The sequence below is a fragment of the Mastigoproctus giganteus genome, chromosome 14 (genome assembly GCF_048544385.1).
Source record: "Mastigoproctus giganteus isolate SK-2022 chromosome 14, ASM4854438v1, whole genome shotgun sequence".
In the NCBI taxonomy this organism is placed as follows: Eukaryota; Metazoa; Arthropoda; class Arachnida; order Uropygi; family Thelyphonidae; genus Mastigoproctus; species Mastigoproctus giganteus.
In genome coordinates this window covers 90033946-90047137 of record NC_143588.1, presented here as the reverse complement: position 1 = coordinate 90047137, position 13192 = coordinate 90033946, and the positions used below count along the sequence as shown (strand labels likewise).

Sequence of the window (13192 nt, the reverse complement as noted above, 5' to 3'; positions counted from 1 at the left end):
TACAGTCCCTCTTCAGTGTCCAGCAATAGTCAGCCATGATGTTGACATTCCATCTCCCCTGGTACCTCATCTCTATGTCTTTAATGTCCTGCTGAAACCTCTCATCCTATTCTTCACTATTGCTTCCTAGATTTTCTGGGAAGTAGTCGATGTGGGAGTGTAAAAAATGAACTTGACACTCATGTTGCAGCCCAGCTTCTTGAAGTTTGCCAACATATTTTCAACTTAATTCTTGTAGTCTGGATCCTTATTGTTCCCTAAGAAGTTCTCAACAACAGATCTGAAAAATCCATGCCTGTTTTTCTCTTTTATTCATAATTCCCTCGAAATTTCAGCCCCTCATCAGGTTGCAAATTGGAAGTTCAACAAACTTGTTGTAGCTTCTTTTGAGTTATTGATGGGAATTTAGTACAGAAGTAGTTGAAGCAGGGATCTTCCTGAAGTAAAGCTTTCACAGACTGTTTTATCAAATCCAGTCTGATGTGCAAGGGTGAAAGGAGGACAGTTTTGGGGTGTACCAGCAATTTATGAAGTATGTTCTTGGATCCAGGCAACAAACTGTCCCCCTTTGGCCAGACCTTGACATCCCAGTGCCCGACTGTCCCATTCACACATAAAAGCAAGGCATTTTTGTGTAGCCAGATTGCTATCTATGTAATATGCCTATCACTTTAAAGTCACCAACCAACCATATTCTTCATACTTAGCATTTGTCAACAACTTGTTGAAGTTCTCATATGTTTCTTTCAAATGCATAAGTGATCTACTGGAATTGACCCATATTTATTTCCATTGTGGCACAGCACATCTTTGAGACTCCTTGATAAGTCAAAAAGTATCCAATGCGTAAGATTGTAACTAATTCCTAAATAGTCCATTAAGTCATATATATTACTGCAAAAAAAAAAAAAAAAAACATAGAATTATCCTCAGAAAAGTAGGGGAGTAGTTCTTGTTCTGTGTCTAAACCATGAGAAAAATGGTACAGATACAAGAGAACAAGAACTAGTAATTCCCAGCATTTACTACTAACATAACACATTCAATAATGCAACTCACAACATCAACTTAAGTGATTTGTGCAAAAATGGTATGTGACAGAAAAAAAAAAAACTAACAAAATTTGTGAAATAAGTGATTCCTGAAAATTCACAATTTCTCCCTTGCACCAGAGATGGAATAAAAAATACATCAGTGAAATGCTAATGATGCATGGGAAACTCACAAAAGTAAGCACTAGCCTTTTCTCTCTAAAAGACAAGTGCTTACTTTTGTGAGTTTCCCATGTGTAAAATTACTGTATAACTAAATATACTGTAACTAACTAATGCGGTAACTTACAGTGTATTTAGTTATACATTTTTTACAATTTTTGTAAAAAATGAGACATTACATCTTTTAGACCAGTGATTCTTGTCACTTGAGTCACACTTTAGAGCAACTGCCACTGAACTTGGTGGAATCCCCTTCCAATCTTGCAGCACACCAATTGGGAATTACTACTTTAGATCATGAAATCACATTTATTATAGCAAAAATGGCTAAAAGCATAACACAAAGTATGTGTGAACTGATACACGGCATTGTTTGTTTGTTTGATATCTGTTAGAGTAAAACAGAGCTTTTTTTTTTTTTTCTTTAAAAGTATAGAGAAATGTATTTTTATTCTTTCTGTTATCCCCCTTGACATTTTTATTTTTTCTGCTAGTCCCTGCATTATCTCAAAGCTGCACTGTTAATACAGTGCAACCTTGACATAACTTAGGTGTCATTCCATTTATTATTGGAAATTGGTTGAAAGTATTTCCAGAAGGATCACAGCAGTCATTAAAGCCAAAAGTTACAACCACTTTACTAGAAATTGATATTCAGGAAATATTGGTATCCATATACTTTGAAAGTATAGTGTACATTACCGTAGCTTATTTTCCAAAACACATATTCTTGAATTAACTCTAAATTACAGAAAAACTATGATATTAATGTAAAAAAAGAAAATTTAAAATGACACGCTTACTTTTTTCTGGTAGTGCTGCAACAGTATGAAGAGAGAAGTTATAGGTAGGTTTTTCTATATTTTCTTTATCAACTTCTTTTTTTTCTGTAATATTCAGACAGATATGAAGATTTGAAGATAACACATGTTCAGGTACTGCAGTAGTAGGGGAAAGACCCAAAAAATTGCACTTCCATGAATCTTCATATGTTGGTGAATAAAAAATGGGATGGTAGCAGCCACGAGGAAGGAGGTCCTGAAATATGTATAAAAAATTCTTTAAAGGTGTGAACAATGCACACCAGGTCTCTTGAAATCAGTTGGTTGTTTACATATTTTTTGGAAAGTTATAATATCAAGTCATTCCATAAGTACTATCGCTTTTCTTAATGTCAAAAGCATTTTATTTATATATAAATCACAAGGAATATTACTATGATAATTTGTATAGATGTTAATCAGTCTATTTTTAAGTATTAATGTGTTAACTGTGGTTTTTTTTTTTTTTTTTCCCAGATATAAAAAAAAAAGATGGAGGGATCAAAAAACATATTTGGAATATGTTTTTTAATGAATTTGGAAAAGGAATAACATGACTGTAGTTATGAAAACATTCAAAATGTGTAAGGCGAGAAGGTTTTAAATGTGAGGAATTGCTAATGATCATTCCAGAAGTTCAGTTTATTGACCAGGTCAGCTTATGATATCCACACTTTAAGAATCTGTTATAAGTGTTGAACTTTCCAAGAAACTTAATCTGATCCATTTCATCATTCACCACCACTTTCTGGGAAAAAAAAAAACTTATTAAAATGTAGATTCCACACATGCTATCACCAGCCAATCTTAGAGATCTGGTTAACATTTAAACTTAAATGTTTCAAATTAAATGTATGAAAACTTAAAGTGAATATTCTATACATGTTATCATCAGACCACCATAGAGATTAGATAAATAACCTTTGATACCATTTGCATTTCACTGCATGCCCATAACTTCATGTGCCATTTTTGAATTGACTCATTACTGGGTACAGGAAAGAGTAAATGAGTCCTCACTGTTCATTATTTCATTGCCATTTTTCTGTCACACACACACACACACACACACACACACACACACACACACACACACACACACACACACACACACACACACACACACCATGGTCTATGATAGCTCACACCAGGTCACACTGCTGTGCTGTTAAATCAATTTGCTTTGTGTATTTATTGAGAATTTCTCAAATTTTCTTATAAATTTCAGTTATTTAAATATTTTCAGGTATAATTTTAAAAAAAAAGCTAAAAATACCTACAGATGTTTTAATACACTTCTTACTATCTTACTATTATTAATGAAATTAACAGTTTTCTAATGAAGTTTATATGTGGAAACTATACCCTGATTAATTATAGTATCTAAATGGCCTGCAACAGCAACTGATAATTCTGTATTAAAAAAAGGCTAAAAACAAACTTGGTTGGAGCAATAGTTGAATATTATTCACAGGTTTGAAGCCAGTGGACATTGCATGAGATTTATCCATGTGATGCCAACTCTGCTGAGATCTGTTTGCAAAAAAAAAAAAAAGCAGCAATATTTAGAAGTGTTGCACAAAATGTTACTTCCATGAGTGCTACCAAAGTAACAAGAAGCAGCATTATTGAAAGAACGGAAAATTTTTAGCCACCTGGATTGAGGATATGAATCAACAACATATGCTCATTAGTATGAGCATATGTTGTTGATTCATACAAGGACTCATGGACCAGGCACTCAGTTTACGTGTGTGTGTGTGTGTGTGTGTGTGTGTGTGTGTGTGTGTGTGTGTGGCACGAATTTTGTGAAAGTGCAAATGAAGAAGTTAATGCTAGTCATGAATGGTTTTATTGCTTTCAATGCAATTTCCTGTTACAAAGAACTTTATGAAGAAAAAGAAAAACAAATAAAACAAGTGAAATTCAGTCCTCTCAAAGAAAAATGAGGCCACAGCATCTGGATCATAAATAAACAAAATGAATGTAACTGTTTAGCATTAGCATTAGTAGAGGCATTTGATGCAAGAAAGCAAGCTTATGCAGCATCAGCCAAAAAAAAAAAAAAAATAAAGTAAAATAAATAAATAAAAAATAACCACTTCCACTTCACCCCTCTGTTCGTTCGAAATACCTGTCCAGCTGAGCTTTAAACTTATTTAGGCTATCAACTTCCACGACAAGGGATGGAAGTCTGTTCCACCTACCAACCACCCGCTGGCTAAAGGCAAATTTCCGCACATCTATCCTCTTTCCTCAATTTGAATTTACGCCCTCTCAGATGATTATTCTGAGAAAGAGGAAGAATTTCATCAGCATTGAGCATGCTCAAACCATTCAAGGCTTTGTACACCTCTATCAGATCACCTCGCTGGTGCCTAGTCTCCAGACACTGTAATTCGCAAAACTTAAGCCTTTCTTCGTAAGAGCACCCCTTTGTTCCATTCACTAATCTTGTTGCCCTTCTCTGTACTCGTTCCAGCAGCTCTACATCCTTCTTGAAATGAGGCCTCCAGACCTGTATACAGTACTCAATTTTCCTGACCATTGCCTTATACAAGGGAATAATCACCTCCTTATCCCTGCTAGAAAAATTTCTATATATCATTGACAATACACCATGAGCTACTCTTGCAGCCCGTCTGCACTGCTAAGAGAACTTCATATCTGCCTGCACAACCACCCCCAGGTCCCTTTCATTCTCTACCACTGTGAGTGTAGTACCACAGAGTTGATACGTTGCTCTGGGGTTGCTGTTTCCCATATGTAGTACTTTACATTTGTCAATGTTAAACTTCATTTGCCAGCTCTCAGCCCATCTGCTCAACCTTTCCAGATCCTGTTACAGCAGCATAGTGTCAGTAGTGTCCTTGACAACCCTGCCAACCTTCGTATCGTCTGCAAACTTGGACATTAAGCTTGATATACCATCATCAATATCATTTATAAATACAGAAAACAATAAAGGACCCAGTACTGAACCCTGAGGGACTCCACTAATAACATTAGTCCACGATGAGCAGTGTCCATTGATTACCACTCTCTGTCTTCACCCCATCAACCACCCCTTTATCCATAGCAGCCATTTGCCTCCAATGCCACACTGCTCCAATTTGTGCAGCAGTCTTCCATGTGCAACAGTATCAAAAGCCTTTCTAAGATCCAAGTATATAATATCAAAGTTATTCCCTGCATCCAGTTCTTTTGTGACTGCATCATAGTATCCAATCAAATTGGTCAGGCAAGACTTCCCCTTAACAAAACCATGCTGTGTCCGAGCTATAACTGAAGTCTTGTCTAGATGATCCTGCAGTGCTTCTTTAACCAGTGCCTCCATTAATTTTCCGGGAACAGAAGTTAAACTCACAGGTCTATAATTACTTGTGTCAGCCTTTGATCCTCCCTTGTGAATTGGGATACATACAAATTAACACGTGACACAGAAGCCTATGATAGGTACAAGTTGATCTGTAACCAAGTTACAAAGGAGGTTAGGCAGGCAAAGGCAGATTACGAGAAATCCTTGGCAAAGGATGCGAAGAAAAACAGCAAAGAGTTCTTTACTTATGTAAACTCTAGAAGGAAGGGGATGAATCAGATTGGTCCACTTGATATCGATGGGTCAACTGTTGATGATCCTGCTCGGGTAGCTAACAAACTAAATGAATATTTTGCATCGACATTCACACATGAGGAGTTATTCAGCGAGGGGAATGCCAGAGGTGTATTCAACTCTGGCAGTAAGCTAGAGAATCTTGTAATAACTGAGAGTAAAGTGGAGGAGAAATTGTTGAAGATAAACACAAGAAAGGCACCTGGGGTGGATGGAATCTATCCAGTTATATTAAAGGAGGCAGCAATGGAAGTAAGCAAACCCTTAGCCATAATTATGAGAGCTTCCTTGGACTCAGGGGAGGTACCCATGGACTGGAGATGTGCAAATGTGACCCCAATTCACAAAGGAGGATCAAAGGCTGACACAAGTAATTATAGACCTGTGAGTTTAACTTCTGTTCCCGGAAAATTAATGGAGGCACTGGTTAAAGAAGCACTGCAGGATCATCTAGACAAGACTTCAGTTATAGCTCAGACACAGCATGGTTTTGTTAAGGGGAAGTCTTGCCTGACCAATTTGATTGGATACTATGATGCAGTCACAAAAGAACTGGATGCAGGGAATAACTTTGATATTATATACTTGGATCTTAGAAAGGCTTTTGATACTGTTGCACATGGAAGACTGCTGCACAAATTGGAGCAGTGTGGCATTGGAGGCAAATTGCTGCTATGGATAAAGGGGTGGTTGAGGGGGAGAAGACAGAGAGTGGTAATCAATGGACACTGCTCATCGTGGACTAATGTTATTAGTGGAGTCCCTCAGGGTTCAGTATTGGGTCCTTTATTGTTTTCTGTATTTATAAATGATATTGATGATGGTATATCAAGCTTAATGTCCAAGTTTGCAGACGATACGAAGGTTGGCAGGGTTGTCAAGGACACTACTGACACTATGCTGCTGCAACAGGATCTGGAAAGGTTGAGCAGATGGGCTGAGAGGTGGCAAATGAAGTTTAACATTGACAAATGTAAAGTACTACATATGGGAAACAGCAACCCCAGAGCAATGTATCAACTCTGTGGTACTACACTAACAGTGGTAGAGAATGAAAGGGACCTGGGGGTGGTTGTGCAGGCAGATATGAAGTTCTCTGAGCAGTGAAGACGGGCTGCAAGAGTAGCTCATGGTGTATTGTCAATGATATATAGGAATTTTTCTAGCAGGGATAGGGAGGTGATTATTCTCTTGTATAAGGCAATGGTCGGGCCACACCTAGAGTACTGTATACAGGCCTGGAGACCTCATTTCAAGAAGGATGTAGAGCTACTGGAACGAGTACAGAGAAGGGCAACAAGATTAGTGAATGAAACAAAGGGGTACTCTTACGAAGAAAGGCTTAAGTTTTGCGAATTACAGTGTCTGGAGACTAGACACCAGCGAGGTGTTCTGATAGAGGTGTACAAAGCCTTGAATGGTTTGAGCATGCTCAATGCTGATGGGATTCTTCCTCTTGCTCAGAATAATCACCTGAGAGGGCATAAATTCAAATTGAGGAAAGACAGATGTAGGATAGATGTGCGGAAATTTGCCTTTAGCCAGCGGGTGGTTGGTAGGTGGAACAGACTTCCATCCTTTGTCGTGGAAGTTGATAGCCTAAATAAGTTTAAGGCTTGGCTGGACAGGTATTTCGAACGAACAGAGGGGTGAAGTGGAAGTGGTTATTTTTTATTTATTTTTTTTTGGCTGATGCTGCATAAGCTTGCTTTCTTGCATCAAATGCCTCTACTAATGCTAATGGGGGTCACATTTGCACATCTCCAGTCCATGGGTACCTCCCCTGAGTCCAAGGAAGCTCTCATAATTATGGCTAAGGGTTTGCTTACTTCCTTTGCTGCCTCCTTTAATATAACTGGATAGATCCCATCCACCCCAGGTGCCTTTCTTGTGTTTATCTTCAACAATTTCTCCTCCACTTTACTCTCAGTTACTACAAGATTCTCCAGCTTACTGCTAGAGCCAAATACACCTCTGGCATTCCCCTCGCTGAATAACTCCTCATGTGTGAATGTCGATGCAAAATATTCATTTAGTTTGTTAGCTACTTGAGCAGGGTCATCAACAGTTGACCCATCGATATCAAGTAGACCAATCTGATTCAACCCCTTCCTTCTAGAGTTTACATAAGTGAAGAACGTTTTCTTCACATCCCTTGCCAAGGATCTCTCGTAATCTGCCTTCACCTGCCTAACCTCCTTTGTAACTTGGTTACAGTTCAACTTGTATCTATCATAGGCTTCTGTGTCACGTGTTAATTTGTATGTATCCCATGCATTTTTCTTCTCTGCCATATGCCCCATTAGTTCATCTGACATCCATTTAGGCCTATACCTTGAACAATATTTCTTAGTTGGTATGTAAAGCCTAGTAGCTTCCAAGATAAGTTCTTTGAATGCTTCCCATTTTGAATTTGCTGTTGGTAACATCATCAGTTGATCCCACTTTATAGAATTTAAATACTGTCTCAGTCCATCGTAGTTGCCTTTACGAAAGCAATACCCCTTCCCTTTACCCCTAATGGTAGTTACCTCTTTGAGTAAATCGCACTTCAGCACACTGTGATCACTGCCACCCAGTGGTTCATTTACCTGCAGATTCTTAATGCATGAAGAATCACTACTGATAATCAAATCAAGAGTATTACTCTCTCTAGTTGCCTCCCGAACATGCTGATGTAGAAAACAATCATCCAATAAATCCACAAAAGCCTTGCTAGTGTGTGAGTGACCAGTCCCCAAATTCCAGTAAATATCTGGGAAATTAAAATCCCCCATTATAAGACACTCTGATTTACTGGCCCACTCTATTTCTCTGTACAGTTTGTTATTATACTCATCAGAGTCATTAGGCCTATAGCACACTCCTACTCTCAATTTTGATCTCCCAATGCTTATGTCACACCAAACTGACTCGACACTGCACTGTCCAGCGATGTCGACTGGCTTCACTTCCTTGGATTTTGTGTTTCTTAACTAATAGCATAACCCCTCCTCCCTTCCTATTGAATGGAACAAAGGGGTGCTCTTACGAAGAAAGGCTTAAGTTTTGCAAGTTACAGTGTCTGGAGACTAGGCCCAGCGAGGTGATCTGATAGAGGTGTATAAAGCCTTGAATGGTTTGAGCATGCTCAATGCTGATGGGATTCTTCCTCTAGCTCAGAATAATCACCTGAGAGGGCATAAATTCAAATTGAGGAAAGACAGATGTAGGATAGACGTGCGGAAATTTGCCTTTAGCCAGCGGGTGGTTGGTTGGTGGAACAGACTTCCATCCCTTGTAGTGGAAGTTGATAGCCTAAATAAGTTTAAGGCTCAGCTGGACAGGTATTTTGAACGAACAGAGGGGTGAAGTGGAAGTGGGGTTTTTTTTTTTTTTGGCTGATGCTGCATAAGCTTGCTTTCTTGCATCAAATGCCTCTACTAATGCTAATGCTAATGCTATCCTGTCTATCCTTTCTGTAGACACTGTACTCCCCAAATTCCAGTTCTGCATTCCTTATATCTGTGTGACACCACGTCTCTGAAATCCCAACAATATCTGCCTTTGATGTTTTGAGCAATACCTCAAATTCATCAAATTTATTTACTAATTTATAACTTACTTATTTATTTATAACTTACACTAAAGAGAAAAGTAATGGCAACTTTAGAACTTGAATTATGTGGGTAAGATGAGACAGGGCAATACATTGAGTGATTACTGAATTATGACCACCCCTATGAAAACTGAATGCAATCCGTTGACCACATGAGGTACGAGAGTGCGCAGTTAGTTGATCTACATAGCAAGCATAGATAAAGTGTCAGTGGTTCAGTAGGTAGTAAAATTCCGAGCGTGATGGGTAAAAGGAAGGATTTATCGGACTTTGATAAAGGACAGATTGTGGGAGCTCGACAAGCTGGTGCCTTGATTTCCCAAACCGCTGAACTGGTGGGGTGTTCGAGAGCAGCTATTGTTAAAGTGTTCCAGGACTGGTGTCAAAATGGTCAAACGACCCGACAGCGAAACTGCAAAGGTCAGTGAAAGGCTGATGTTAGAGTTGAGCGCTGGGTCTGATGACTCGTACAGGCAAACAGGCGCAGCACTGTTGAAGAGTTGACTACCCAATACAACGTGGGCCAACCTGGAACAATATCTGGCATGACCATGCATCGCATGCTCGCACTTATGGGCTATACCAGCAGATGATCCCTACAGCATCCTCTCCTAACCAAGGTTCATCGGCATAAAAGACTCACCTGGTGCAAAGAGCAAGCAAGTTGGACATTAGAAGACTGGAAGAAGGTGTGCTGGTCGGATGAGTTACGTTATTTACTCCACATGGATGATCGTGTACGGATTTGGCGTTAACAACATGAGGCTCTTGATCCATCATGCATGGTATCAAAAGTGCAGGCCGGTGGAGGCAGTTGTATGGTGTGGCGCATACAACTGCCTCCACCTGGTGCATGTGGAACAACGTATCACTGGTCTCCACTATCGTCAACTGCTTGCTGACTGTGTACACCCCGCTATGTTACACTTTTTCCCGAATGACTACGGTGTCTTCCAAGATGACAATGCACTGAGCCATTGGGCACTTGTTGTACAGGAATGGTTTGAGGAACACAGTTCTGACTTCCAGCATATCAATTGGCCTCTGAACTCCTCCAATATTAATCCCATAGAGCACTTGTGGGAAACAATGGAAAGGCATATCAGGCGTCAGAATACACCAATCACCACCATACCTGCATTGCTGACCACATTACACACAGCTTGGTTGGCCATACCTCCCGAAGGCTTCGGACATCTTGTTGAATCAATGCCACGTCGGATAGCTGCTGTACTGAGGACAAAAGGAGGATCTACAAAGTATTACGTAGGTGGTCATAATTCAGTGATCACTCAGGTTACATACTTAAAAGTGATAAAAATGTATAATATTTATATACTTAAAAATGATAAAAATGAGCTGAAAGAACATCTATGCTTTTTTATGCACAAATATATATATATTTTGCCTTTAGAACATACTTTGTGCAATACATCTTGGTTTGGTTTGACATAAGCACTGGGATAGCAAAAATGAGTAGGAGTGTATGATAGGCCTAATGACTCTAATGAGTATGAAAAACAATTGCACAGACAAATAGAGGGCCAGTAAATCATAATGTCTTGTAATGTGGGATTTTAACTTATGGGCTTTTAACTGCCTCGGGATTGGATCAATGTACTGCAAAAACCTTGGAAGGTGCACTATGGCCACAGAAGCCGATGTGCCAACAACTACCAAAAAAAAATTTGACTGGAACTTGTGGATTGGTCACTCGCACAATAGCAACTTTTGTGGATTTCAATAAATGATTGTTTTCTGCAGCAGCATGTTTGAGAGGCAACTAGAGAGAATAATACTCTTTATATGATTATTAGCAGTGATTATTCATGCATTAAGAATTTGCAGGTAAAGGAACCCTAGGTGACAAGGATCACAGTGTACTGATGTGGCATTTACTTAAAGATGTAACCTACCATCAAGGGTAAAGGGTTTGTTTTTTTTAGGAGCATTAGCAACTAAGGGCATATTGCTCCGGGATATGTGGTGGTCATTCCCTGACCTTTCCGGATCCTCTGTATTTGGTGGTGACGGGTTCGAACCCTGGTCTAATCAAGCGTGTGCTATGCACTGCTGCTCCTTCTCACCTGGCTACGGAGGTGCCAGGGTAAAGGGAAGGGTTTTTGTTTTCGTAAAGGCGACTACAGTGGTCTCAGACAGTCATTTAAGGAATTAATCGTGGAAGCTATAGGCTTTTCATACCGATTAAAAAATACTGTTCAAGGTTAAGGCTTAATGGATGTCAGATGAACTAATGAGAAGCATGGCAGAGAATGTTGTTGTTGTTATTTTGGTTTTTAGGAGCATTAGCAACTAAGGCCATATTGCTCCGGGGATATGCGTGGTCATTCCCTGACCTTTCTGCATCCTCCGTATTTGGTGGTCATGGGTTCGAACCCCGGTCTAATCAAGAAGTGTGTGCTATGCACTGCTGCTCCTGCCCACCTGGCTACGGAGGCACCATGGCAGAGAAGAAAAATGCATGGGATGCAAATAAATTATTAGGCGATACAGAAGCCTATGGTAGATATAAGCTAGTCTGTAATCCAGTCACAAAGGTTAGGCAAGTGAAGGCAGATTACAAGAAATCTTTGGCAAAGGATGCTAAGAAAAACAGCAAGGACTTCTTTATTTATATAAACTCTAGAAGGAAGGGGATGAATCAGATTGGTCCATTTGATATCGATATTTCGACTGTTCATGATCCTGCTCAGATAGCTGACAAACAATAAGTATTTTGCATCTACATTAACACACGAGGAATTCTTTAGGGAAGTGAAGGACAGAAACTAATTAAACTTTAACAGGGAGCTTAATGATTTTGTAATAACTGAAAGCAAAGAGGAGAAATTGTTGAAGTTAAACATAAGAAAGGCACCTGGAGTGAATGGGATCTATCCAGTTATATTAAAGAAGGCAGCAAAGGAAGTAAGCAAACCCTTAGCCATAATTATGTAGTAGTAGTAGTAGTAGTGGCACTTGATGCAAGAAAGCAAGTGTAGGAGCTTATACAGCATCAGCCAAAAAAAAAAAAAAAAAATCACACCATACCCTCCAATTGCCTGTCCAGTTCCTCCTTAAATTTATTTAACCTATCAACTTCCACAACGACAGATGGAAGTTTGTCCCAGCAATTAACCACCCGCTGGCTAAAGGCAAATTTCCGCACATCTATTCTACATCTATCCTTTCTTAATTTGAACTTATGTCCCCGTAGGTTCGTATTCTGAACAAGTGGGAGGATCCCATCAGAATTCAGCGTGCTCAACCCATTCAAGGCCTTATAGACCTCAATCAGATCACCGCGCAGGTGCCTAGTCTCCAGCCACTGCAATTTGCAGAACTTAAGCCTCTCTTGGTAAGAGGATCCCTTCATTCCCCTCACCAATCGTGTTGCTCTTCTCTGTACACGCTCAAGCAAATCTACATCCTTCCTAAAATGAGGCCTCCAGACCTGTACGCAGTACTCAAGGCGTGGCCTGACCATTGCCTTATACAGAGGGACAATCACCTCCTTTTCCCTGCTAGCAAAATTCCTATATATCATTGACAAAACCCCATGACCTGCTCTAGCAGCCTGTCTACATTGCTCAGAAAACTTCATATCTGACTGCACAATTACTCCCAGGTCTTTTTCATTTTCTACCACCTTAAGTGTAGTACCACACAGTTGGTACGTTTCTCTGGGGTTACTTCTACCCATATGCAGTACTTTGCATTTGTCAAGGTTAAACTTCAGTTGCCACTTCTTAGCCCATCTGCCCAAATTATCTAGATCCTGTTGCAGTAGCACACTGCCATTACTGTCATTAACAACCCTGCCAACCTTCGTGTCATCTGCAAACTTCGACATTAAGCCTGATATACCTTCATCAATATCATTGATAAATATACAAAACAACAGTGGACCCAACGCCGAACCCTGTGGGACTCCACTAATAACATT

General features: G+C 39.6%; 1 protein-coding gene across 2 annotated transcripts in view; it reads right to left on the bottom strand.

Annotated features, from left to right (window-relative positions):
* Positions 1–13192, bottom strand: part of BHD (folliculin) — a 122795-nt gene that overhangs the window by 16238 nt on the left and 93365 nt on the right. For both annotated transcript variants that reach the window (XM_090389316.1, XM_090389317.1), the window contains exon 8: positions 2018–2252. In XM_090389316.1, coding sequence (XP_090245442.1) covers positions 2018–2252 — 235 coding nt within the window. The remainder of the gene's footprint in view (positions 1–2017; positions 2253–13192) is intronic.